General features: G+C 43.6%; 1 protein-coding gene across 2 annotated transcripts in view; it reads right to left on the bottom strand.

Annotated features, from left to right (window-relative positions):
* Positions 1-9,700: 9,700 nt before the first annotated feature.
* The window catches only part of LOC120943421, a 78,327-nt gene continuing 60,280 nt past the window's right edge, over positions 9,701-27,747 (bottom strand). The window contains exons 8-11 of one of the 2 annotated variants that reach the window (XM_040356708.1): positions 17,457-17,529; positions 13,351-13,397; positions 11,273-12,262; positions 9,701-11,020 (exon numbers count right to left, since the gene is read on the bottom strand). In XM_040356708.1, coding sequence (XP_040212642.1) covers positions 9,943-11,020; positions 11,273-12,262; positions 13,351-13,397; positions 17,457-17,529 — 2,188 coding nt within the window. In that variant the 3' untranslated portion in view covers positions 9,701-9,942. Of the gene's footprint in view, positions 12,263-13,350; positions 13,398-17,456; positions 17,530-27,747 lie in introns of both variants that reach the window. The other variant, XM_040356707.1, reaches the window with a different exon arrangement.

The raw sequence follows: 27,747 nt of genomic DNA, 5'->3' as shown, positions 1-27,747 counted from the left end.
TAAAAAAATGCAAAAAAAAAAAATGAGTTTGCAAGAGTTTGTACCCTGTACATGTGTTTACGGTACCACCTCTGTATACATGATTAAAATGGAGTACATTTAATTTGAATGACAGACTTGCAGCTGGACTGCCTAAACGGAGGGAATACGGCTTCAGTTACACTGCATGGGCTCAGACGAGCCCTATTAAAAGAAAATTAAAGAGGAACTCTGTTGCCTTATTCAAATATTCAGCCATTGAATAACGATTAGAATAAATATTAGAATATTAATAATGTTTTTGATATATGAATCAAGAAAAGTGGTTGTAAACCCTTTTTGTTGACTTTTACCTATAGGTAAGCCTAGAATAAGGCTGACCTATAGGTAGTGGAAATATCTCCTAAACGTGGGACGTTTAGGAGATATTTCACTTGTAGTGCGCCGGTAATGTAAACGGTCTATGCACTGGGAAGAAACTAAGCTCAGTGCCATTTCTTCTCTAGCGTGAGCCGCTACTGGCGGCTCCCGTGCGCATGTGTGGGAGTGACGTCATTGGGGCCGCGATACCTGGAAGTAACCTCTGGGAGAGATGTCTGCGGCCGGAGTGGGAGACGAGGATGGCTTTGGGGGCTTCGATCTAAGGTAAGTAATTCATAATGAGCTAGTATGCTAGTCATACTAGCTCAATATGCCTTTGCAATGCAGGTTTTTTGGGGGGAGGGGGATTAACAAGCTTTACTTCCTCTTTAACTGATAAGTTTAAACAACACCTTTCTTGCAATCCTGATACTTTATCAGTACAGGACATTGAATCCTTTGTGAATATTGTGTAACACAACCCTTCTCAACCAGAGTTCCGCCAGAGGTTAAGAGTTCCTTAATCTTTGGCTTATTGACCTCTGATCTGATGGTGCTGGAAAAATTCTGGGTCCAACACCACTTGGTAAATCTTTTTAGCCGTCTCATTTTTTTTTCATTCAACTCGCTGGTTGAGTGGACAAAATAACAGAAAAAACACACAAAAGATTTTGAACCAAACCATAGCTAAAAATGCAGCTGCAAATATGAGTTTTATTGTATGGATCACCAATTAGTAGTGTCAGTCAACAATAAAACAAATTACCATTTTCTTATGCGTCTCTAAGGCCTTGTACAGACGAGCGAACATGTCCAATGAAAACGGTCCGTGGACCGTTTTCATCAGACATGTCCGCTCGGAGATTTTGGTCTGATGGTTGTACACACCATCAAACCAAAATCCCCGCGGACAGACAGCGCGGTGATGTGGCGGTGACGTTGACGCCGCCACGTCCGCAAACCCGGAAGTTCAATGCTTTCACGCATGCTTTGAATCACTTTGACGCCATGCGCGGGTTCTCGGGCCAGTGGACATGTGCGATGAGTCGTACTGACCATCGGACATGTCCGACGGACAGGCTTCCAGCAGACAAGTTTCTTAGCATGCTAAGAAACTTTTGTCCGCTGGAAACCTGTCCGCTAGGCCGGAAAATTGTCCGGTCGGGCCCTACACACGACCGAACATGTCCGCGGACCAGTTTCAGCGGACATGTTCGGTCGTGTGTACGAGGCCTAAAACAACAAAAGGCAACTAACAGAGTTCTATAGCCACATAGTCCATGCTGAATTAAAAGTGTATCATTCAAAAACAACAGCATTTGCAGTCTTAACAATTATCCATTAAACACATGTTAAGAAAAAAAAATTCCAGTTAGCATTTTCACAAAGAGGTTAACAAGGTTTACAAGGGCAACCCCTCTCATTTTTTGTGGAAGGACTTAAGAACATTCATACGACTTTCTCATCTTTGGTGGGATCAAACTGATGTTTGTTTTCAACCGCAGTGACCAAAAAACTTGAAGAAGCAGGATGGAAAGTGTTTTCTCAAAAGGAATTTTCGGAAACGTGTATGTGATTTTCATTTGGTAAAGTCCATTTGTTCCAAATGAAATACTTTCGAAAGGACATTTGTCAAAACGAATGTACAGAGAATTTTTATACACATTTTTGTACGAATGTTCGCACAAACGTTCGTTAAAAAATCAATGAATGTAACGTTATGATGGATCTCTATGATCTATAATCAAAACCAGCTGCATCTAGAGTTTTCACATAGCATTGAGCATTACATTTACAGCTAATTCCCTTTTGTGGTTTTTAAATATGAATAAATACGTTTGAAAGTGGAAATAAAATAGATATTAAGAGAGCTTCAAATGACCATTTCACAGCTACAAAAAAAGACTTCTTGACCTATTGGTGCCCGAAAAAGATGCATCTGCAGGTTCTTTTAGGAATGTAACATGATTATCTTTCTTACAACTTTTTAATGCAAAAAAATACAATATGCGTATTATTATTAAATACAAGCTCTTAACAAGAAATATATTAAAGCGGAGGTCCACCCGAATTTATTTTTTTAAAAGCCAGCAGCTACAAATACTGCAGCTGCTGACTTTTAATAAATGGACACTTACCTGTCCAGCGTGACCGCGATGTTGGCAGCTGAGGCTGAGCAATCGCTCGTCACTCGGCTGCCCCTCGCCACCATCCTCGTGAGGGAATCAGGAAGTAAAGCGTTGCGGCTTTACTACCCGGTTCCCTACTGCACATGCGCGAGCCGTGTGGCGCGCCCTCACTGGTCTCCGCTGTCTCCTGGGACCAGTGTGTATCCCAGAAGACAGCGGGGGTGACGCTAAGAAGCATGACTTCCGCAGGAGTCTATTCCCGGAAGTGGGTGAAAATACCTGTATTATACAGATATCTGCACCCCCCTCCCCCTGAAAGGTGCCAAATGTGACACCGGAGGGGGGAGGGTTCGGAAAAGCGGAAGTTCACTTTTTGTGTGGACCTCCGCTTTAAGTATGCAAAATAAACATTATTATATCAATACCTGGTTAGCCTATGGCTCATTAATTCAAAGATCTACTGTAAGGAAGAAAGAGAACTCTAAATTGAAAAGATGTGAAAGTTTCATTATTACTTCCCCATGATGAGCTGTATTTTGAAGATGCACATGTATGTGGGATGGCCCCACTCCTGCCCCAGTTGGCTGCCCAACATTAGTATCATGCTAAAATATACCTCATTATTATATATGAACATGCTGTCCCGAACATGTTTATATGGCTCCAACATCCCACAATGACATTTAGGCCTCGTACACACGACCGTTTTCCTCGACAGAATCTATCAAGAAACTTGGTGGCAGAGCTTTTTTGCCGAGGAAAACTGTTGTGTGTATGTTCTCTTTTTCCTCGTCGGGAGTCTCAATTTCCTTGTCGTGTTCCTCGTTGGGCTGGTTTACGACGAGAAACACGTTTGTGTGTATGCTTAGAAACCCGTGCATGCTCAGAATAAAGTATGAGACGGGAGCGCACCTTCGGTAATGGAGATAGCACATTTGTCACGCTGTAACAGACTGAAAAGCGCAAATCGTCTCTCACCAAACTTTTACTTAACACGCAGTAACATGAGATTAGTAAAAGCAGCCCCAAGTGTGGCGGCAGTGGAATCAAACTTCCCCTTTATAGTGCCGTCATACGTGTTGTACGTCACCGCGTTTGAGAACAACGAGATTTTGTCTTGACAGTGTGTACGCAAAGAAAGCTTGTCAAGATTCTCGACAAGCTTAACAAGGAACTCGTCGAGGAAAACGATGTTTCATTTACGACAAGTTCCTCGGTCGTGTGTACGAGGCCTTAGAGTGTAGAGAACAATAGGAACTTTTTCGATACTTATAAACTAAAAAGTCAGAGGTCATGGGCACACAAGGTAGACCAAGACTGTGAGTGGAGAGGCTGCAAGAAGCATGTTGACCCACTCTGTGCCCAGCACCCCTAGAACTGACCACTAGAGGATTAGACAACACTGTCCAGGTTATTTTCCTTATATTAAAATTAGACTGCATTATATGCAGTTCTGCCAGTAGATTATACAGTACACCAATCAAGAGCGTCCGAGGATAAGTAAGATGCATCCTGATTTTTTAAGCTACAAAGAGTCTTGTGGCTCCTTTCAGCAGCTGGTGCCCTTCCAACCCCTAATTTTGTTGCTGGAATTTGTCAAATCTCTAGAGGTGGCCAGATAAGTGAGAACAAAATAAGGCAAGGTCAAACAAAAAGGTTCATTTACAAAAACTGGAGGGTGCAAAATCTAGTGCAGCTGTGCATGGTAGCCAATCAGCTTCTAGCTTCAGCTTGTTCAATAAAGCTTTTACAATAAAACTTGAAAACTGATTGGTTTTTATGCAGCGCTGCACCAGATTTATCTCTTTTCAGTTTTAGAAAGTCAGCCCCCAGTGTTTTGTGAACTTGTTTTTGTGCACTTTTTTTGGGCATTTCTGCTCTACACACATAGGGCAGCCTATTTATTTTAATACCATAATTGTGACCCCACAAAGGGATAAAACTTTTCCGCGGAAGGGAGTATAACAAGACACGTGGCTACTCACTAAAATTAGAAGAAAAGAGGTTTAACCTTAAACTGCGTAAAGGGTTCTTTACTGTAAGAGTGGCAAGGATGTGGAATTCCCCTCCACAGGCGGTGGTCTCCGCGGGGGGTGGGGGCATTGATAGTTTTAAAGGACAATTAGACAAGCACCTGAACGGCCGCAACATACAGGGATATACAATGTAATACTGACATATAATCACACACACGGGTTGGAATTGATGGACTTGTGTCTTTTTTTCAACCTCATCTATGTAACTACTATGTAACTTTGACTAATCACAGCTAATCTCAACAAAACAGAAAAAAAGGAGACTGTTAGCACAGACACAACAAAATAGACTGAATGATTCAGTTTTATTCAGTAAAATGATTTCTTATAGCAATGTAATTCACTGCTATAAGCAAACATAAAATCCTGATTACCTCCCCAGAGTAGTACAATGTTACTATGGTAACATTATATTGCTCTGGTTACAGCGTGTTAAAGGAAAATTTTTTAAATAAATTAAATAAAACTGTAATATAAAAAAAAAATTTAAGTTATAACTTTTTTTTGTCGTACTGTCACCAGTCAGGCCTAGTACACATGACCGAGAATCTCGTCGGGAAAAACCCGTCGTTTTCCCTGACGAGATTCTTGGCAAGAAACTCTTGCCGCCGGAGTGTACTGACTGTCATTTCAAAAGAACCGTGGTTCTCTTGAAAAGAAAGAACACAGTGATGTCATCGCGTATGACGAGCATGCGCTCGTCACATTCGATGCCGTTGCCACCATCTTGCTTCACCCTACCTATGCCGTGGAAGCTTCCACACATGCGTCAAAGTAATTTCAAACATGCGTGGGTTTCCACGGCGACAGGTAAGTATACACACGCTCGGATTTCTCGTCGGGAAACAGGCCGACAAGAATCTGAACGAGAAAAAAGAGAGCAGGTTCTCTTTTTTTGTCGTCAAGATTCTGGCCAGATTTCCTGACGAGAAACCTGAATGCCTCGTACACACGAACGGGAATCTCGGCAAAAATCTGTTTTCTTGATGGTTTTTGCCGAGAAACCCAGTCGTGTGTACGAGGCCTCAGTCCCCCCGATCACTGTTACACCAGGTATACAGTCCTGATCAAAAGTTTAAGACCACTTGAAAAATGGCAAAAAATCATATTTTACATTGTTTTGAGCATTCAATTAATTGAAAATAATGATTAAACTGAAACAGGCTGTTTTTCAGCTGATCAAAAGTTTAGGATCACACCTCCAAAAAATCCCTAAACCCCCCCAAAACAGAAATCCAACTTCCAAACATGAACTCAGTAATGCGTAGCTCCGCCGTTATTGTTGATCACTTAAAAAATTTGTTTCGGCATGCTTGATGCAAGCGTTTCCATGAGGTGAGTGGGAACATTTCTCCAAGTGGTGAAGACAGCCGCACGAAGGCCATCTACTGTCTGGAACTGTTGTCCATTTTTGTAAACTTCCCTTTCCATTCATCCCCAAAGGTTCTCAATTGGATTTAGATCAATTGGATGTTTCAGTTTATTCGTTGTTTTCATTAAATTGAATGCTCAAAAAATGTTTTGTCTCACTCTCATTTCTTCTTGTTGCATGTTGAAGCTCTACTTGGAACCTTGTTAAGATTAAAAATATGGGGCCAGATCCACAAAAGGGATATGACGGCGTATCTACTGATACGCCGTCGTATCCCTGTTTCTATCTTTGGAACTGATCCACAGAATCAGTTTTCCATAGTTAGGGAGAAGATCCGACATGTGTAAGGGACTTACACTGTCGGATCTTAGGATGCAGTACCTCGGCCGCCGCTGGGGGCATTTCTCGTCGAAATGCCGCTTCGGGTATGCAAATTAGCACTTACGGAGATCCACAAAGCTTTTACGCTTAGTTTTTTCGCCGTAAGTATTAGTTTGCAAACGCAAAATTAGGGATGCTTTTACAAGGCCTAAACTGTTTAGGCCTTGTAAAAGTAGACCCTTCTATCCCGCGTCGCCCACTTTTTTTTTTCAAATTTTTTTTTTTCCGCCGCAACTCGTATTTTTTTTTTACGCCCGTCGCGATTCTCAAAACCCGGCGCAACGTAAAACCGCGCAAAGCACGTCGGGAAAATGACGTCGTGAGCATGCGCAGTACGTCCGGCGCGGGTGCGCGCCTAATTTAAATGGGACTTGCCCCATTTGAATAGGAACGCCTTGCGCCGGCCGGATTTAAGTTACACAGCTGCAAATTTCTAGGTAAGTGCTTTGTGAATCGGGCACTTAGGTAGAAATTTTGCGGCAGTGTAACTTAAATGGCAATATTTAAGTTACGGCGGCTGGCTGTGGATCTGGCCCATGATTTTTTGCCATTTTTCAAGTGGTCTTAAACTTTTGATCAGGACTGTATGATTACGCTGTACTGTACTGCACTGGTGACAGTATGTAAAAAAAGAATGGAGTTATGTCACTTTTTACTTTTTAAGCAACACGGGTTTATGAAGGATTGAAAGCAATGAAGGCTTGAAAGCAATCCATCACATCCTCAAAGACTCTATACCTGATCATCTGGGTATCTTTGTCCTCCTGATTTTAATTCTACCAAGGAGTGGGGTCTGACTTTTTCTCAACATTATCAGAAATTTGGAAAGCACTTTATTTATATTGTTTGGAAGCACTTTATCTATTTATATTATTTAGTGTAGGTTTCACTGGATATTATTCTATTACAATTGCTTATTTAGTATATAATTGGATCACTGTGCAATAATATAAGATTGATGATAGCACTTTGTCCCCACACTGCAAGGTTAAACACTCATTTAGGATTAGGGGACTGGGAAAAGCAGTTTGACCGACCCAGTCCTCCTTGTCTCCCCTGTGCTTCAGCCATGGACTGTCCCTTGGTGTCCTCATGTCCAGTGCGCCCTGCACTGGAAATGAGGACACCAAGGGACAGTCCACGGATGAAGCACAGGGGAGACAAGGAGGACTAGGAGGACTATGGACCCTGCATTGGTTTTGATGATGTCAGAGGACCTGCAACATAGGAGGGAAGAGGCTGCGGGGCTGGTCCAGAAGCATGAAGGAAACCTGAGGGAGCAGGAGATTGCATTTCTAAAGCATTTATCCACTGCAGCATGGGCTTAGCCCCACTACAAGAGAGGCTTTTCACTTTCCCTGGAGTTCAGCTTTAAATTAGGTGAAGTGTTCACCTTTAGTAACCAGTCATGTGCTTATTTAATTTCCCTCCGGACTGGGTATTCTCATTTGAACACAGGTTCACCCTTTTTTTTAACATTCACTTTTCTAGGTTAATAGCCTTACATTTTTAGAAAGTCAACACCCCTGAGTCACATCCAGGGACAAATGTTATTTGGCTAAATATTTAAACAACAAGGGGGTTAGGCTGGCCATACACTCTCTGTTGAACCGGCTGATTTCTGTTGAACCGGCTGAGATTCGAACCATTAATAGGAAGGCTGAATGTACCAAGTCGATCAACTTGGGTACCATCAGCCTGCCGGATTCTATTGCGATTATGCTATAGCAACTGCTAGTAATAATCACTGTCTTCTTATTCTTTCCAAAGCTCTAAGTGCCATGTCTTTCTGCTGCTCCATTCTTCTGGTATCAGCAGTCACTTCTGACAAATTCTCTGACACATGTGATAATATTAGCTTAAATTTGTGTTGGGAGGGAGCTTAGAGGTAGATAAGAAGAGAGCTTGTCCATTCATAATACAGCTCTGCATGTTCCTTCTTTCCTCTGCCTATGTGTGTGGGGGGGGGGGGGTGTCTTTCCTCCAATCAGCTCTCACACAGTGTAAGCCCAGACTCAACACCCACTGCTGGATGAGGAAGAAAGATTTTTAACACGATCTGCACTTTCCAAAGAATGTAGAAAGGGAAAGACAGCAGTTATACATGTAAAACTTAAGTAGGGAGATTTGTTTCATCTCTATGTATCATCTGAGGCTGTTCACTTCACTGGGTATAGGAGAAGGTTCGGCCATTACTGTTTTATCTCACTTCCAAAAGTGTTTCTTCCTAGAGTGGATCCAAAATCCTTCTTATTTGGGCTATTTGCCTTTATGAACTCACTATATTGGTGATTTTACACATCACTGGCTACAGCCACTGGACTTTGCACTTTTCCTTTATACACGCACTTTATGTTTATATGTTTTATACACTATATAATATGTTGCATGTATGATGGTTTACAGCGCTACACTGTGTTTTTATATAAGAGAGGGTTTACAACCACTTTAAGGTAATGTGAAATTTAACATTTGTACATTCTACCTTGACGCACAAGGGACCGAATCTATACTCTATTATATTTTGTATGGTTTTAATTCTTAAACACTGTGTTAATCACGTATTTTCTCTAATAAATTTATATTTTTGCTAAATTCTATTGTGTTCTTGCCTTTAAAGTCCGACCATTGGTTACCCCTTTTGAGTAATCGTTTGTTGCTCCCTTAATTATACGGATGTGGCACTGTGAGTGCTTCCCCTTTTCTTCTTTATTAATTCTACCTTTATCTTAAGCTTACACCATGTATGAGACTACATAGGAAAAATTTAACTTCACGTCTTAAAACATTCAATAAATGTATATTAAAAAAACATGTTCTGTGCATTGCCCAGCTGCTTTCTACAGCATACTGATAAAAAGCTTAATTGAGGTTATGACTTTATAATTTGACCAATTCTAACCCCTCTCCCTTAAATTCTCTGCTACCATTTACATTATGAAAAGAAGACTAAATGCGTCCATGATAATGAAACAAATAAGGTTGATTTACTAAAGGAATAGATGCTGGTCACTTAGCAAAGTGAATGTTCCATCTGCAAAGTGCATGTTCACTTAACTTAGAAAATATCGCTGTCAAAATTTAAAACATATGCGGCCGTGCAGGGATCCGCCCACCTGGCTGCATCATTCATTTACAGAGTTCTGTGAATGGGAGAACTACAAGTACCACCAGCCTCTGTGGCTGTCGGCTTGTAGGTCTCCATGAACTACCAGGGTGCTGTCTAGGTAGTTCATTGATGCTTCCTGTCAGTGTGTAGCTGCCTGCCCATACCAGGTACGAACAGACAGCTAACACTGACAGCCTGCAAGAGCCCTGCATTGCACCCATAATTTGCTGATAGTGGGTGCAATGCTTTACAGGCTCCCAATAAAAATAAATAAATGCACATTTTTTACCTGCAAAAAGATGGACATTTATTAAATTTTTTTAAACGTGAACTTATCCTTTAAGTGAACGTTCACTTTGCAAAATTAACATCTGCTGTACCAAGTGAGCATGTTTTTTTTTAATTTAGTAAAACTCCCCCAACGTTTAAAATATCACAAAAAAGGGCTGCCAAAACACATTTAACCAGCAACACTGATCTTCCTGAAACTTGATATTTTTTAAACCCAGGCAAGTTTCACTTGGTTGTCCCCTTAATCCAAAAAGTGGAAATTCCCAAACATCTTTAACTGTTGTATTAAGGTAATGATATCTTCATGTATGAGTTGTCATCTTTATCTGCATCAATTTGCTGTATTAATAAGTGTTTAGTTTGCTGGTCTGGACCCAGGGCCTCTAAATCACAGAGAGGGAAATAATAGGACAAATTCTCAATTGTGTCAAACTTTGTTGAAGGGCATTTTTGGCTAGTGAGCTTTTTATAACTTGCAAGCTTTTCTCGAACAGACTGAACATCATCCAGATGGCAAGGAAATAGCAGGTTGTTGAGAGGCACTTTATTTCCGTGCATGTTTTTCAGGTTCCTCAAATGCTCACATATGTCAAAAGTCAATGCCAAAGGAACACTTTCATGTGTTACTGCCAGGTCATTTTCAAGAGAAGTGTCCACTGCTAACTTTATAGCCTCAAAAGATTTATCTGAAAAATCTTTAGATGGATGGTATTTTTCCTTTGTTGAATTTAGAAAGTTCTCCAACGAATATTGGGTTGAGGCAATGGAAAGTTCACGTTTTTGACTGTTGGTAGTGGTTTTGTTGTTATCTGTAACATTAATAAACGTCTTTGTTTGTAGATATTCTGCATTATTTTGGCAGTGACTTTTCCCCAACTGATATCCTCCCTCATTTTTAGACATGTCCATAACTGAATAGTCACTATTTTGAAAAATAAGATCTTCTAAAGGTTTGTATCCTGTCTCAACCACAGAGTAGTTGGTTGATCCTGAGGTTTCATTTTGTCGAACTGCTTGGTCAAAACTCTGATATTCAGTAACTTGACATACTGAAGTCAGATCACCTTGTTGAACCGCTTGATCAAAGCTTTGGTATCCGGACACCTGACACCCAGAATTTGGTCCACCCTCAAGAACTGCTTGGTCAAAACTCTGATATTCAGTAACTTGACATACTGAAGTCAGATCACCTTGTTGAACCGCTTGATCAAAGCTTTGGTATCCGGACACCTGACACCCAGAATTTGGTCCACCCTCAAGAACTGCTTGGTCAAAACTCTGATATTCAGTAACTTGACATACTGAAGTCAGATCACCTTGTTGAACTGCTTGATCAAAGCTTTGGTATCCGGACACCTGACACCCAGAATTTGGTCCACCCTCAAGAACTGCTTGGTCAAAACTCTGATATTCAGTAACTTGACATACTGAAGTCAGATCACCTTGTTGAACCGCTTGATCAAAGCTTTGGTATCCGGACACCTGACACCCAGAATCTGGTCCACCCTCGAGAACTGCTTGGTCAAAACTCTGATATTTAGTAACTTGACATACTGAAGTCAGATCACCTTGTTGAACTGCTTGATCAAAGCTTTGGTATCCGGACACCTGACACCCAGAATTTGGCCCACCCTCGAGAACTGCTTGGTCAAAACTTTTAGATCCGGATATGTGGCAGCCATACTCTGGATCATTTACTTGGACAGCTTGATCAAAACTTTGATATTCAGATACATGACAGATAGATGTTGGGTTAGAGTTGCTTTTACAGCATTGTAATGTAATTTCAGAAACCTGTTCAGGTTTTGGTCCTATGATTGATTGAAAATGGTCATTGTTCTGTGAAAAATAATTTTTCGTATTATAATAGAGAATGCTTTTTGGAGTAAGAAGGCTGTTCCTTTTGGAAAGCGCTATGTTTGATAAATTGTCCAGACAAAAGGTTGTGGATGGATCAATTATGAAATCCTTACTTTTATACAGAAGATTGGCAAAGCTGTTAGAGGCAGAACTTTCTAAATGGTCTCCTTTTGGATATAAACAGTTCTTCTTGACACTACCTCGTGAGGTGTATGGTATAGAGTCTCCTTCATTGTCAGGCCATTGGTCAAAGTATTTAGTATTGAGCCTATCTATGTCTACAAAATCAATTGGAGAATCCTCAGAGCCATAACTGCTATATCCTGATTCCCGATATGCTGAGACATTTGAATTGCACCTTTGTGTTTCCTTTTTGCCAAAACTGTCCATCCAGCCTGAACCACCAAGTGAGGTTCCTGTGTTAAACTTTCCAAATGTGTCCACCTTTACGCCTGATGAATCACAAAGTATATCAAAAAACATCCTGGCAATAGACAGGTCTCCAGGTTCCATTAGGTGATCCTCAACCTTATATTCCATTTTGTCTTCTTGAACTGGATTTTCACTTTCCTTTATGAGGTACATTTTAACACATCTCTCAGTATCTTCATCCTCAGGTTCAAAAAAAACTTTTTTATAGAAATGACCCCCACAGATATTGACATAGTCTTCGGCATTTTGCTGCTGGGTGAGCTTGTCACATCTGGACTTGTGGGCTTTGACGATTCTGCTTATAAAACTTGCACTGAGAAGAGAAGGAGGTGTGTTAATCAATCAACATTTTTTATTAAACTTTAAGGGTATTTAAATATTTAGGGCATAACATGGTTACAAACATACCCCCCAACACCCCCAAACTGACCCCATTCCCCGCCCTGAAGCCTCGTACACACGACCGAGAAACTCGACGGGCGAAACACATAGTTTTTCTCATCGAGTTCCTTGTTAGGCTGTCGAGGAACTCGAATAGCCAATTTTCTCCATTCCCGTCAAGGAAATAGAGAACATGCTCTCTTTTTGGCTCGTCGAGTTTCTCGACAGTTTCCTCAACGAAAATGTACACACGACCGGTTTCCTCGGCAAAAAAAAAATTCTCCCAGCAAGTTTCTTGCTGGTTTTTGCCGAGAAACTCGGTCGTGTGTACGAGGCTTGAGAGTTTGTGGAGGTTCTTGACAGTTGTCAATTTTAGTGTCCTTCATCTCATGTATTTGTAAATGAATGAGTCACAAGTGCCATTTGCTACTATTGCAGATAGACTCAATAGTACATACAGTAAGTATGGTGATCACCAAACTCAAAGGGGTTGATTTACTAAAGGCAAACAGGCTGTGCACTTTGGAAAGTGCAGTTGCACTCTGCAAGTGCAGCTGCTTCAGAGCTTAGTAAATGAACAGAAGCTCTGCTGACCTCCATCATCCAATCATGTGCAAGCAAAAATGCTGTTTTTTTTATTTTCCTTGCACATGATTGGGTACTTTTGCAAAGTCAAAATTTACCTCATTTACTAAGCTCTGGAGCAACTACACTTGCAGAGTGCAACTGCGCTTTGCAAAGTCCACAGTCTTTTCGCCTTTAGTAAATCAACCCCATAGTTTATTGCTGTTTTCTCCTCCCTGGAGACTGAAAATTTGTACCTCGGCACACATATAGAGCTCCAAGGAAAGTCTGCATTGCACCCCTGATCCACAGATTGCAGTTGCAATGCTTTACACGCTTATTTGCTTAAAAAATAATAAATGCACATTTGTTTCAGTAAATTTGAATGCATTTAATATTTTGCAAAAGGTGGAGTTATGCTTTAAAGGCATTGTATAATACGGAGCTTGGACTTACCAAGATGCTTTCGTTGCAGATTTTCCTTCTGGATTTAAAGATGGTTTCTAAACAAGAAAATAAATACATTATTTTGCCATTAAATATAAAACATCAAAGCAAATTAAAATAATCATACACTTTTTTGTTTTGTTTGTGGATCCTGTTGTGTTCTATGAAGTGTTCTCTGCATAGCTCTACAAAGATAACTATTTGTTTATTCACTTGCATTCTGCCTTGTTAGAAAATTGTATTTCTTCAGGAAGAATCAATTTCCTAGCACAGCCCCCTCCCTCCTTGCATGACACAACCTTCTCCTTTTCTGGGAGTGTCCAATTACTGTCTGAGCTGGCCTAGCTCCTCTACCTATTGCTTTACCTCCATCCATAAATGTTTTAGTAGCTGCCAAGGGAGGAGTGAATGAAAATGTTAAAGAATGTCAGTTGAGTGCCAGCTTTGAGTCTGCTGGGGCCAGGGCCGGATTCAGGACATCATGGGCCTGGTGCTGGGGATTTTGGTGGGTCTTTTTATAAAAAATATTTATAGAAATTTAATTGCAATGCATTAAATAGATAGAAAGGGGATGAGAGAGGGGTGAGATTTAAGGCAGGGAGGATGAGAGAGAGAGAGAAAGAGGATGCATATGATCATGCGTGGGAGTGACAGCAATGCAGCCCGGCCAAGGCAAGTGACCGAAGGCGCATAACCCAGAAGGAAGACCGGATGAAGATGGAAATGCCCGGGACCTGCCAGATTGATCACAGCGCAGTGCTGGGGGGCTCAGTCTGACAAGTAAGTGTACCCCAATGTGCTAATATGCTGTGCATACTAGTACATTATGGTGTAACATACCTCAGGGCCTCTCAAAAAGTAGTAATGTTAGAAAAGTTTACTACTGCTTTAATATCACAGGATCCCAGAAGCCTCCCATGGGGCCCCCTACTGACCTGGTGGCCTTTGGGCAGTGCCCAAATGCATAGTTCCCAACATTTCAAAAATATTTTCAGGGACACTTTTTTTTACAAGTGGTATATTTAGAGTAGCTGACATCCCCTATGTTCCTCTATACATCACAGAAGTAATCACAAAATTAAATGAGTATTAATAGTGGGCAGAACAAATATGAAGACTGAGGAGATTTCCTTTAGTTGAACTAACAAAAGTGTGCCCATTCTAGAGCTGGTAACATTGAGGATATTCAATATAATTGTAAAGAACTGTTTTTGTGGGTAAGAGGCATAGGAGAGGAGTGTTGATGGTATACAAGTGGGAAGTATGTGCAGGTGAGGGAGAGGAATGTGGAAGGTATAACAGTAGACACTATGTACAGGAAAGGAGTGTGGGGGGTATGACAGTGGGCAGTATGCCCAGCAGAGGAGTGTGGAGGGTTGGCAGTGGGCACTATGTACATTAGAGGAGTGTGGAAGGTATGCCAGTGGGCAGTATGCACAGCAGAGGAGTGTGGATGGTTGACAGTGGGCACTATTTCCAGGAGAGGAGTGTGGAGGGTATGCCAGTGGGCAATATTTACAAAAGAGAAGTGTGGAGGGTTTACAGTGGGCACTATGTACAGGAGAGGAGTGTGGAGGGTATGCCAGTGGGCAGTATGTACACAAGAGGAATGTGGAGGGTATGATGGGGGCATTATGTACAGGAGATGAGTGTGGAGGGTATGATAGGGGCAGTATGTACAGGAGAGGAGTGTGGAAAGTATTATGGGGCAGTATGTACAGGAGAGGACTGTGACGAGAGACAGTTGGCAGTATGTACAGGAAAGGAGTGTGGAGGGTATGACAGTGGGCAGTATGTACAGGAGAGGAGTGTGGAGGGTATGACAGTGTGCAGTATGTGCAGGAGAGGAGTGTGGAGGGCATCACAGTGAGCAGTATGTACAGGAGAAGAGTGTGGAGGGTATGACAATGAGCAGCATGTACAGGAGAGGAGTGTGGAGGGTATGAGTGGGCAGTATGCACAGGAGAGGAGTGTGGAGGGTATGACAATGGTATGACAGTGAGCAGTGTGTACAGGAGACGAGTGTGGAGGGTAAGACAGTGGGCAGCATGTACAGGGAAAGAGTGTGGATGATATGACAGTGGGCAGTATGTACAGGAGAAGAGTGTGGAGGGTATGACAGCAGGCACTATGTACAAGAGAAGTGTATGACAGTGGACAGCAATGGCTACGTGGTGTGTACTGCCTGTGTCCTCTGCAGTGTGCACCTAAAGCTACGTGATGTGTGTACTGCCCGTGTCCTCTGCAGTGTGCACCTAAAGCTACGTGGTGTGTGTACTGTCTGTGTCTGTGCTATTTTTCTCAATGATTTTCATCCATATTGCAGGGACCAGACATTACATTAAAGCCGTAAGCAGTTTTAAATTACTTTTTTCTTATAGTAATCTCATTTTGTGCAGGGACAGTTCTAAACACGTGCCACTTCACAGGCATACTATAGACACCCAGCAGGTACTATATTTATTATGCTTTACGACAATAACTTGCATATTAGGCTTTAAAATGAGCACTTTTGAATTCAAACGTTCGAATGGGGTTCTAAATGTTCACGCGAACGGTTGGTCCGTTCGAAGGTTCTGGTGCGAACCGAACGGGGGGGTTTTCAGCTCATCCCTAATGTAGAGGAGAGGAGTGTGGAGGGTATCACAGTGAGCAGTATGTACAGGAGAAGAATGTGGAGGGTATGACAATGGGCAGCATGTACAGGAGAGGAGTGTGGAGGGTATGACAGTGGGCAGTCCCCCTTGTAGTGCAAAGTGGATTTGCCTTTAGTAAATAACCCCCTTGGCGTTGGGAAATTGCATCCAGAGCGCTGGATAACAGACAGTTTTAACAAATCATTACAGGTGCTGTAATTATATCTTCTAAAGAGAAAACCTGTAACCTACTAACAACAAAAAAAGTCAACCTAAGGACAGTGCTAGGGGGCTTGACAATGTGCCTTCAACCGTGTGCACATTTCAGGCAAAAGTAGTAAGCAAAATACATAAGCAGTAAAAAGATCTCTGGAACATACACAATGATCCATACAGGAACATAGTTCAGAATGCTCCCAGAGTTCCCATGCTTGGTATTGTTTAATATGCCACTTTTAGAAAAACGTGTAAATACAAAGTATCTTACGTAGCAATTTTGAAGGTTGTATATATTTTTTTTTAAATTTAAATTTTTCATTTTTATTTTTTATTTTTTCAAAATGTGTTTAATGTGATCTCAAGATGTCTATGTGCAAACTCACCCTTCTTTTTGACTTGTAAACTTTTGTCTAATATTTAAAGAGGACAAATCATTTACTTCAAACCTGATGTGAAATAGTCAGTATTATCATGTCACAATTATTTGGAAAGAAAAAAAAGTTTTTTTCTCCTGAGCTCCATCACGGGACGTAATGACTAGGCAGAAATCACATATCTGAGTACCGGAAGTATTGTGAATGTTTCCTGTCATTCCAATCTGCAGAGCTTTTGTTGTTTTAGCCCCTTTCTAAAAGACCGGAACTGATACCAGTGGGTCAGAAAGAAACAACCAAGGAGCAGAGCTTCCCCATGCACACGTAAATTTACTGACTATACAATATCACACAATTATAAGATTGTTTGCACAGAGCTGACCTTTTCAGATCTATGTATAAATACATCTACAAGGCTATAGTGTTACTTAAAAAAAAAATCTTTTGGTTATTCTTAAGGCCTCCTACACACGATAGGTTATACAGAGGACGCCGTTCTGATGGACCGTTTTTATCGGTCAAAACCGATCGTGTGTGGGCCCCATAGGTTATTTAACCATCGGTTAAAAAAAAGCCAACTTGCTTTAAATTTAACCGATGGATTCCTAACTGATGGGAAAAAAACGATCGTTAGTAGGCACAACCATTGGTTAGAAATCCACGCATGCTCAGAATCAAGTCGACGCATGCTTGGAAGCATTGAACTTCGTTTTTTTTCAGCACGTCGTTGTGTTTTACGTCACCGCGTTCTGACGCGATCGTTTTTTTAACCGATGGTGTGTAGGCGCGACGGACCATCAGTCAGCTTCATCGGTTAACCGATGAAAACATTCCATCGGCCCTTTCTCATCGGATGGACTGATCGTGTGTACGCGGCATAACTCACCTGTAGAAGTTCGCTCTGGGCAAGCTTGCTTTTTGCTGGGTTGGGGATATTATTCCACCAATTCTTCTTGAATCTGAATATAAACATAAGAATATAAATGGTTTACTACTAGTATTAGTACTATTACTACTACTACTAAAATTAAAATGAGAATAAAAGGCAGTCAATTTAAGGATGCATATACAGTAAAACCTTGGACTGCGAGCATAATTCGTTCCAGAAACATGCTTGTAATCCAAAGCACTTGTATATCAAAGCGAATTTCCCCATAAGAAATAATGGAAACTCAAATGATTTGTTCCACAACCATTTATTCATAGTAAAGAGATGGGTGAAGTAGTTATTTCTGCGCTACAGTGGAAACTATGGCCCAGATTCACGTAGATAGGCGTAAATATAAGCGGGCGTAGCGTATCGTAGTTACGCTACGCCACCGCAACTTAGAGAGGCAAGTGCTGTATTCACAAAGCACTTGCGTCTAAAGTTACGGCGGCATAGTGTAAATGTGCAGACGTAAGCGCGCCTAAATCAAATGAGGAACAGGGAGGCGTGTTTTATGTAAACTAAGCATGACCCCACGTAATTGACACTTTTTTCGAACGACGCATGTGCGCGCATGCTCAGCATCACGTCGAATTTTCAAATTAAATTAAGCCCGCTCAATGCCTAGACGACGTGAACGTAACTTACGCAAAGCCCTATTCGCGAACGATTTACGCAAACGACTTAAACGACGGAAAATTTGACGCTGTCCTGACATCCATACCTAACATTGCGTACACCTCATAGAGGCAGGGGTAACGTTACGCCGAAAAAAGCTTTACGTAAACAACGTAAAATAATGCGCCGGGCGGACGTACGTTCGAGAATCGGCGTATCTAGCTAATTTTCATACTCTACACGGAAATCAACGGAAGCGCCACCTAGCGGCCAGCGTAAATATGCACCTAAGATCCGACGGCGTACTAAGACGTACGTCAGTCGGATCTAGCCCACATTCAGTCGTATCTTGTTTTGTGGATACAAAACAAAGATACGATGGCGCATCGTAGAACTTACGCGGCGTATCAATAGATACGCCACCGTAAGTTCTTTGTGGATCTGGCCCTATGTGTGCAGAGGGTAAAGGTGCGGCAACTACCGTATGGGCCAACCACTACCCACAGTGAGACGTGGAAAAAATCAAGAGATGGAGTTGCGCTCCAATAGCATAGAATGGTGTAAGTGGTAAAATGTATAAATAACTAAAATAGTATAATTGATAAATGAATGTGCAAATATGCAAATAGATTGACTGAAAGATAAAATCGCTAAAAAAAATAAGGTACATCCAAAGGTGTACTGAATGAATGTGCAAACAGTGCAGATAAGGTGACTCAGGTGCATAAATAAAATCACAACGTAAAGATAATAATATTTTCAGTCGCAGAGGAAATCGCAAGTAGGTGTTATGCTCCAATCAAAATTAATGACTGGACATAACTGATATACAACAATGATGGATGAATAAAACAGTGGCCAAATGGCCACCTCCACAAGGGGATTAGAAGCAAAATCCAGCAAGAGCTGCAAAGTATAAAAGAGAAGAGAGGCGCCTCTAAGTGTAGCAATATGGTGCTAAATGTTGCACCTTCATTAAATGTAACCATATTGCTACTACACAGGTGCCTCTCTTCTCTTTTACTCTCAGTTGTGACATGACGCTACTCTTATATCAAGACATCGCTTGTATATCAAGTTAAAATGTATTAAACATTTTTGCTTGTCTTGCAAAACGCTCTTAAACCAAGGTTTTACTTTATCTCATATCTGCAAAAGTTACCAAAAACTTAAAACAAAAGAGGTTAAAACAGAAAGAAAGGGCGTTTGCTCCCTTTTTCGACCTCCTCCTAGGTTTTCACAAATTAAGTGGCATCCAAAAGTCACTTTTTATTAAACGTATTACTATTTGTGTATAAAGCAGATGGGAGATACCTGTTTGTTTAGTATACTGGTTGCTCAGGTGACGAAAAGTGACCTTGTCAGTTCAGCAAAAGAAAGTTCTTATACTTACCCCTACAACACTACGTGCCCCACCTTAACGTCACAAATTGCAGCCTCCATCAGTTTCTTTCGCTTTTGAAATTGCCAGGAGTGTCAGGCCCCGTACACACGAGAGGATTATCCGCTGGAAACGGTCCTCCGGACCGTTGCAGCGGATAAATCCTCTGGCGGATTTTGATCTGATGGTTGTTGTGATACATTTGCCTATATGTCTCAGTGTACTGCTCCCTGCTTGCCATGTCTGTAGAGTTAGAAAGGAATTTCATGTGTGATTCATTCCTCTGACAGGTTATTGACGTGCTAATGTCCCCTCACTATTCTAAAGGTTAATTGATCTATTGTGTTGTGTAAAGAAGATCTGTGTTTACCCTTAAAAGATGAGTATTGTATCATCAGGCTAAATGATTAGAGAAGTAGTATGTTAATTATTCTGATTGCTTCAGTGTATTAATTAACTGCAGTGATGTCTTTATCTAAAGAAATGTGTCTGCATGGTCGGCTCCGACTTGTCTCCTATAATCTGTATGGGAAACCCCACTGTGTGAGGGGGGCGTTCCTAACAGGCTGTAACCACATATAAGCTGAGTTTTTGTGTCAATAAAGTGTCTTGGTTCCAGCATCCAGTCTTGTCTCATGTGTGGCTTTCTGGGCGATTCCAGGGATATCCCTCCTCGTGGAATATTGGGGTGATTTTCGTTATGGGAAGAAGGGAACGTTGACGGGGATATCATACCGATACCGTCACAATTGGTGGCAGCAGTGGGATCTTCCCTTCTATTCCCCTTTACACCCGGATTCCAAGCAGACACTGGAAGAACTACTGGAAGTTCGTGGAAGGATTGCTAGCAACAAAACCAAGCGGGTCATCATAGCAGAATCAATGGAGCTAGACCAGGAGGACGGGATTGCAGCAACGCCAGCAGTACAAGAGATGGAGACACCAGTGATTCAGGAGGAGGAATCGCCAGCCAACAAGCTAATGAGAGAGAAGCTAGCGTGGTTCGGCCCGAACCCAACGGCAGATGTGGTGCTGAAAGTGATGGACCTGTTAGCGGAGGAGGCCAAACAAATAAGGGACGCAGAGCTACAGTTAAAACTGGCAGCAGTCCAACAAGCAGCCGCACCTTCTCCAAACAGTGAGTACAGCACAGCAGACGCAAGGAAGATTCCGTTTAGCGCTTTTAAAGCTTTTGATGAAAAGGACTGTGAGATTGATAACTTCCTGGCGGATTTTGAGCGACAATGTAACCTGCACCGAATAGCTAGAAGAGAGTGGGTTGCAATATTGTCAGGCAAACTGTCAGGCAAAGCTTCTGATGCTTTCCGGACCGTGCCAGATCAGGATATCCATAGCTACGCCAGGGTTAAAGAAGCGCTCCTGGCTCGTTATGCAGTAACCCCAGAGTCCCACCGACAGAAGTTCAGGGACTCACGCAAAACCACGGAAGACTCTTATGCGGAATGGGCATGCCAGCTGTCCCTGTCGGCCTCTAACTGGGTTAACAGCAGCCAGGCCACCACCGCAGAGGACATTTTGCAACTAATGCTCCTGGAGCAATTTTACAATCACATCCAGACGGATATCAAAGATTGGGTGAGAGATCGCAGGCCCATGACTCTACCAGAGGCCGCGAAGTTGGCGGATGAATATGCGGATACTCGCAAGACAAACCAGGTCACACCACGGGTACAACCTCCACAACCAACGGCGCCCTCACACCCACCAGCCGCTAGATACCAACCGCCTAACAGACCGATGACATCTAGCCCTCGCTACCCACGCCAGGAGGACAACGAACAACGCTGCTTCCGGTGCAAACAGTTGGGTCACTTCAAGCAGAATTGCCCCATGAATGACAACACCAGGTCAAATTGGTCTCAACCTGGGTACCGCCCACCAGCAGCAGCCCATTGTGTAGACTCAGCTTGGGATCCCCAGGAGCTGGGTCAGGAAGAACCATTGGGCACCCCTTACGAAGCCCTCATGGTACAATCTGTTATTACGGACAACAGGGAACACCATTGTCAGCTGGTCATGGGCGACCGCCATGAGCCGGAGGGGCCTTGGAGGGAGCTGGGCAGAAAGAGGCACCGCCAGCTACCCTCCAAGAAGAAGAGGTCCTGGAAGTCATATAACCAGCGGACCTGGGAGGAGAAGAAGCGACTGGAGGAGATGGAATCGCAGCGGGCGCCCCAGATGCGGGCCGAGATGTTCGCCAAGGGCCCACCGGTGGCCCCTTACACCACCACCCAGTTCCTGATGATGAAGGACCACGTGGAGAGCCTGCAGGACATGAGCAAGCAGGATCTGATCCGTGAGTACATAGAGCTGGAGGAGCGCATAAGCCGCATGGAGGAGGAGAACAACCACCTGAGGTCACAGCGGGCTGACCCCCCCAGGCTCCATGAACTGGAGATGGAGCTGGAGAAGCTCAAAGAGGAGAACCGGCGGCTGCGGAGGGAGCAGGGGGTAGCTGACCTTATGGGGCTCTGAGTCCCCTCTCCCCCCCCCCCCGGACTCTGAGCACCAGTGCTACAGCATTTCAACAAATATAACTTTTTCTTTTTATGAATCTCCTGTGATTGTCACTTCAGAGCCATAACCTGCCCCTCCCATAGCGGGACACCTAGATGGCGGCGCACAGACCCATTCGCTGTCTTCACACTGACTTCTGGTGACTCTGCAGATCGCACAAAGACTTGGGGACTGACCGGCGTGTGATCTGACGACCCGGTGACATACCTGAGTCTGAAGCAGTTGCCAAGGGAGGTCAGTCATGCCAAACGGAGTTAACCTCGGACTAAAAGCTCTGAACCCGTCAACCCTACTGGACCAGGGAAGGTCTAACCGGGTTTGCCGGAGCAGGGAGCAAAAGGGGGGCCATTGTGATACATTTGCCTATATGTCTCAGTGTACTGCTCCCTGCTTGCCATGTCTGTAGAGTTAGAAAGGAATTTCATGTGTGATTCATTCCTCTGACAGGTTATTGACGTGCTAATGTCCCCTCACTATTCTAAAGGTTAATTGATCTATTGTGTTGTGTAAAGAAGATCTGTGTTTACCCTTAAAAGATGAGTATTGTATCATCAGGCTAAATGATTAGAGAAGTAGTATGTTAATTATTCTGATTGCTTCAGTGTATTAATTAACTCCAGTGATGTCTTTATCTAAAGAAATGTGTCTGCATGGTCGGCTCCGACTTGTCTCCTATAATCTGTATGGGAAACCCCACTGTGTGAGGGGGGCGTTCCTAACAGGCTGTAACCACATATAAGCTGAGTTTTTGTGTCAATAAAGTGTCTTGGTTCCAGCATCCAGTCTTGTCTCATGTGTGGCTTTCTGGGCGATTCCAGGGATATCCCTCCTCGTGGAATATTGGGGTGATTTTCGTTATGGGAAGAAGGGAACGTTGACGGGGATATCATACCGATACCGTCACAGTTGTACTAACCATTAGATCGAAATCCGCGCGGAATCCATCCGTGGTGACGTGTCGCGCCGTCGATGACGCAGCGACGTGCGCGACGCTGGAAGGTTAAGACTTCCACGCATGCGTCGAATCATTACGACGCATGCGAGGGAGGGGATCGGACGGATTGATCCGGTGAGTCTGTACAGACCACCGGATCAATCCGCTGGACAGGATTCCAGCGGATAGATTTCTTAGCATGCTAAGAAATTTTTATCCGCTGGAAATCCATCGGCCGGAAAAATATCCGCGGATAAATATCCGCTGGGCCGTACACACCACCGGATCTATCCGCTGGAACTGATCTGCGGATAAATCCCAGCGGATAGATCCGGTGGTGTGTACGAGGCCTCAGTGTCTGTATCCACTGCTGTGTGCCGCAGTTCTATCCACCTACCCCTATGTCACTTCAGCACTCCATGGTGATATATGGGTCACAGGATGGAACTACAACATACAAGGACTGAAGTAAAGTGGAATCTCGGATTACGAGCATAATCCGTTTCAGGAGAATGCTTGTAATCCAAAGTACTCGCATATCAAAGCGAGTTTTCCTATTGAAGTCAATGGAAACAAAAATAATTTGTTCCGCATTGACTTCAATGGCATGCAATACCGCATGTGGCCAGAGGTGGGGGGTGGTGCCGGAGAGCCCCAGGAACACACGGAAAGGCCCAAGGACAGCTCGGCTGACCTCGGCAAACCTTGGAAAGGCTCGGGAAGCGGCGTATTTCCGAGTTTTTCCAAACTTTTCAGAACTGCGCCGTTCGGCTCCGATAGGGCGCCCACCTCAGGCCAAACGCGGTACTGCACACCGCTTTGGCTTGAATCCTGCTCGAAGCCCACAACTACAACAATGAGAGAAGGACGGGAATGGGAGCACAGACCTCGTCTAAAACCTAAGGCACAATTATTATAATAAATTCAATATTGCTTTAAAGCAAGCCTCAGGGACCAGCAGCTACTCCCCAGCTATAGCCAACAGCAGCGGTAAGAGAAATTTTCTGCATAATTGTAATCCTCAGCAAGATCAAAGACACCTTTTCCATTTTTGTGATGTTATTGAGTGGTGTGCAATGATCCTAGCAAGTGTAATATAAATTTTTTAATATTAAATGTGTGTTTAGTAATACACAAGGCCTGTGCACCCTCTGTGGTCTGTGTAAGCTTTAGTTTGGATGGTGTTGGAGTTAACCAGTGGTGGTCCCTCCATTAGGGGCCCCGCCCCCCTAATCCATGCGTCCGGCCCCTAATCTACATGCAGGGCGCCCGACGCATGGATTTCAATGTTTTTTTTCTTGTTTTTTAAAGCACATCATTAGGGGGTAGGTGGCAACGGGTGTCTTGTTTGCCGCCCCCCAAAATATACAGAACCAGCCGCCACTGGATTTAACACAGAATTGATGGTGTCACCCTCCCTCCTATTACAGTGTGACTTTTGGCCCTTTATGCCAAAGTACTGCATAATTGTAGGAGGTTACACGATTCCAGGGCCGGTGCTACCACTAACTAGGCAGCCTCCTAGGGTGCCCTGCTGCCTAGGGCACCCGGCCACTGATGTTTATACTCTTTTCTCTCTGCAGCAAGCAACCAAGTCTCAGCAACAGCAGGCTCCATTCGCACATAGTGTCAGAGGAGCAGAGGCCCACCTCAGGCCAAACGCGGTACTGCACACCGCTTTGGCTTGAATCCTGCTCGAAGCCCACAACTACAACAATGAGAGAAGGACGGGAATGGGAGCACAGACCTCGTCTAAAACCTAAGGCACAATTATTATAATAAATTCAATATTGCTTTAAAGCAAGCCTCAGGGACCAGCAGCTACTCCCCAGCTATAGCCAACAGCAGCGGTAAGAGAAATTTTCTGCATAATTGTAATCCTCAGCAAGATCAAAGACACCTTTTCCATTTTTGTGATGTTATTGAGTGGTGTGCAATGATCCTAGCAAGTGTAATATAAATTTTTTAATATTTTTTAATATTAAATGTGTGTTTAGTAATACACAAGGCCTGTGCACCCTCTGTGGTCTGTGTAAGCTTTAGTTTGGATGGTGTTGGAGTTAACCAGTGGTGGTCCCTCCATTAGGGGCCCCGCCCCCCTAATCCATGCGTCCGGCCCCTAATCTACATGCAGGGCGCCCGACGCATGGATTTCAATGTTTTTTTTCTTGTTTTTTAAAGCACATCATTAGGGGGTAGGTGGCAACGGGTGTCTTGTTTGCCGCCCCCCAAAATATACAGAACCAGCCGCCACTGGATTTAACACAGAATTGATGGTGTCACCCTCCCTCCTATTACAGTGTGACTTTTGGCCCTTTATGCCAAAGTACTGCATAATTGTAGGAGGTTACACGATTCCAGGGCCGGTGCTACCACTAACTAGGCAGCCTCCTAGGGTGCCCTGCTGCCTAGGGCACCCGGCCACTGATGTTTATACTCTTTTCTCTCTGCAGCAAGCAACCAAGTCTCAGCAACAGCAGGCTCCATTCGCACATAGTGTCAGAGGAGCAGAGGCGGGGGAGGACTGTGTCTGTGTCCTGTCTCCCGAATGAATGGAAGCAAGCAAACATTTATTGATGGGCACTGGTAGGCTGCATTTGATGGGCGCTAGTGAGGCTACATTTGATGGATGCTGGTGAGGCTGCATTTGATTGGCGCTGGTGAGGCTACGTTTGATGGGTGTCGGTGTGGCTGCATTTGATGGGCGCTGGTGAGGCTTCATTTGATGGCCACTGGTGAGGCTGCATTTGATGGCCGCTGGTGAGCTGCATTTGATGGCCGCTGATAGGCTGCATTAATGGGCGCTGGTATGCTGTATTTGATGGGTGCTTCATTAAAAAGGTTGGGTTTACATGGGCAGAGGGAAGGGGGTGGAGTCAGGGGTGGAGCCAGGGGGTGCAGCAAAAATGAGGTTTCGCCTATGGCGTCAAAAAAACTTGCACCAACCATGCACGTTTCCCTACACCAAAAGCTCTGGGCGCTTGATATGATGCAGGTATGGAGCATCAGGGGTAGCCTACAGTGTAAGGGTGTAACATCTTTGATGTTACTTCTCGCAGAACGAGCGCAGCTGTGCCTTATCCTAGCAGCTGCGCTCCGTTCTGCAAGATCTCCGCGTCACTTCCGGTGCGCGGACATTTGCGTTCCAAGCTGGAACGCGGAAGTGCGTCTCAGGACCCTTCCCGTTTTTCCCGCGAAATCGCGGCTATTTAAACTTCCCACAGATGACGGCAGGGTGTTCGGTTATTCTGTCGGATGCCTGCCGTCACCTGTGGAAGAGCGGATCACACCACTGAGCCCAGGAGCCTCTGAGGACCTTTCCCAGTTCCAGCACCTCTACCGAGCGATCATTAATCCCCTGCACCAGCAGGCTGTGAACCTCCATTCTCCAGTACTTCACTCTAGACCTTCAGGGACTCCTCCACAACAAGTCTCCTGGCTTTCTCCAACTTACATCCTGCAGCAGTGTACCACAAGACCCAGCACAACCGCAAGTATCCTGTTCATATTCATACCTGTTGAACTGAGTCACACTCACTTGCTTGTTACACAAAAGGACTGCATTGAACCTGTATTTCTGTTACTATTCCCATTACTACATTGATGGACTTTGCTTACTATAGTACTAAGCCTATATTGTGAAGTAACAATATATTATCAGATATTAGTACTCTGCCATAGATTCTAGTGTGACATATTACTCCCTAGGAACTATACAGTAGGATTCCTTTTCATTCAAAGAGACTCTATTACTATAGACATTTATTATATTTGGCTTATGAAATAATAAGCTTCCTTATGTTGGTACGGATTGAGGTTGTGATGAATTAACCCCAAACTTTCTGACTAAATAAGAGAGTGTTTTGGTGGTTAGACCTGAGAAGCCTCTGCAGCTGTGATCCAACAGTTCTAATTAATTAACATAGGAAGTGTCATTACATAATAACCGAACACCCCTTTTAAAAGGATAATGGATCCAGCAGAGCTTGCTAACCACCTAGTTGGACTTTCACAAAGAGTGGATAACCTCACTGCCACTGTCAATGATTTACGTCTAGAAAATGACGCTTTATGCAACCAAAATTTTGCATTACCCAGGGAGAGACCTGAACCCAAAGTTTGCCCCCCTGAACCCTTTTCAGGGGAACGAAAATGTTTCCGCCAATTTATTAGTGCTTGCCGCCTCATGTTTGAACTGCGCCCCCGCACTTATCATTCAGACAGGGTTCGTATCCTCACCCTCATATCATATTTGAAAGGAGAGCCTAGGGTCTGGGCTGATGCGTATGTCGAAGAACATGGTGATTTACTGGGGGTATTTAATACATTTTTGGATGAGATGTCACTCCTCTACGAGGACCCTAACAAACAGCTTACAGCTGAGAACACCATTAGGAGCCTTAAACAAGGGAAAAGACATGTGGAGGACTATATTTCGGAATTCAAGTGTTGGAGCAGAGAGACACAGTGGACAGACATTTCACTCCGTAATCAATTTAGATTAGGTTTATCTGAACCAATGAAGGACGAGTTAGCTCGCGTAGAGCTTCCTCCATCCCTAGAAGATCTGATGCATTTATCTCTCACCATTGACCGGCGTCTCCGTGAAAGGAAGGCTGAACGATTTAACACTTACTTACCTCCACAATTCAGGAGATCTAAGTCACCTCCAAAGGATGTTCCCATGGAACTAGGAGCTGTCAAAGGTCCTTTATCATTGGCTGAGAAACAACGGCGCAGAGCTAATAACCTTTGCCTCTACTGTTCAGCCCCAGACC

The sequence above is a fragment of the Rana temporaria genome, chromosome 6 (assembly GCF_905171775.1).
Source record: "Rana temporaria chromosome 6, aRanTem1.1, whole genome shotgun sequence".
Classification (NCBI taxonomy): Eukaryota; Metazoa; Chordata; class Amphibia; order Anura; family Ranidae; genus Rana; species Rana temporaria.
The sequence above is the reverse complement of the archived record's forward strand: the minus strand, read 5'-3'. Positions and strand labels throughout refer to the sequence as shown.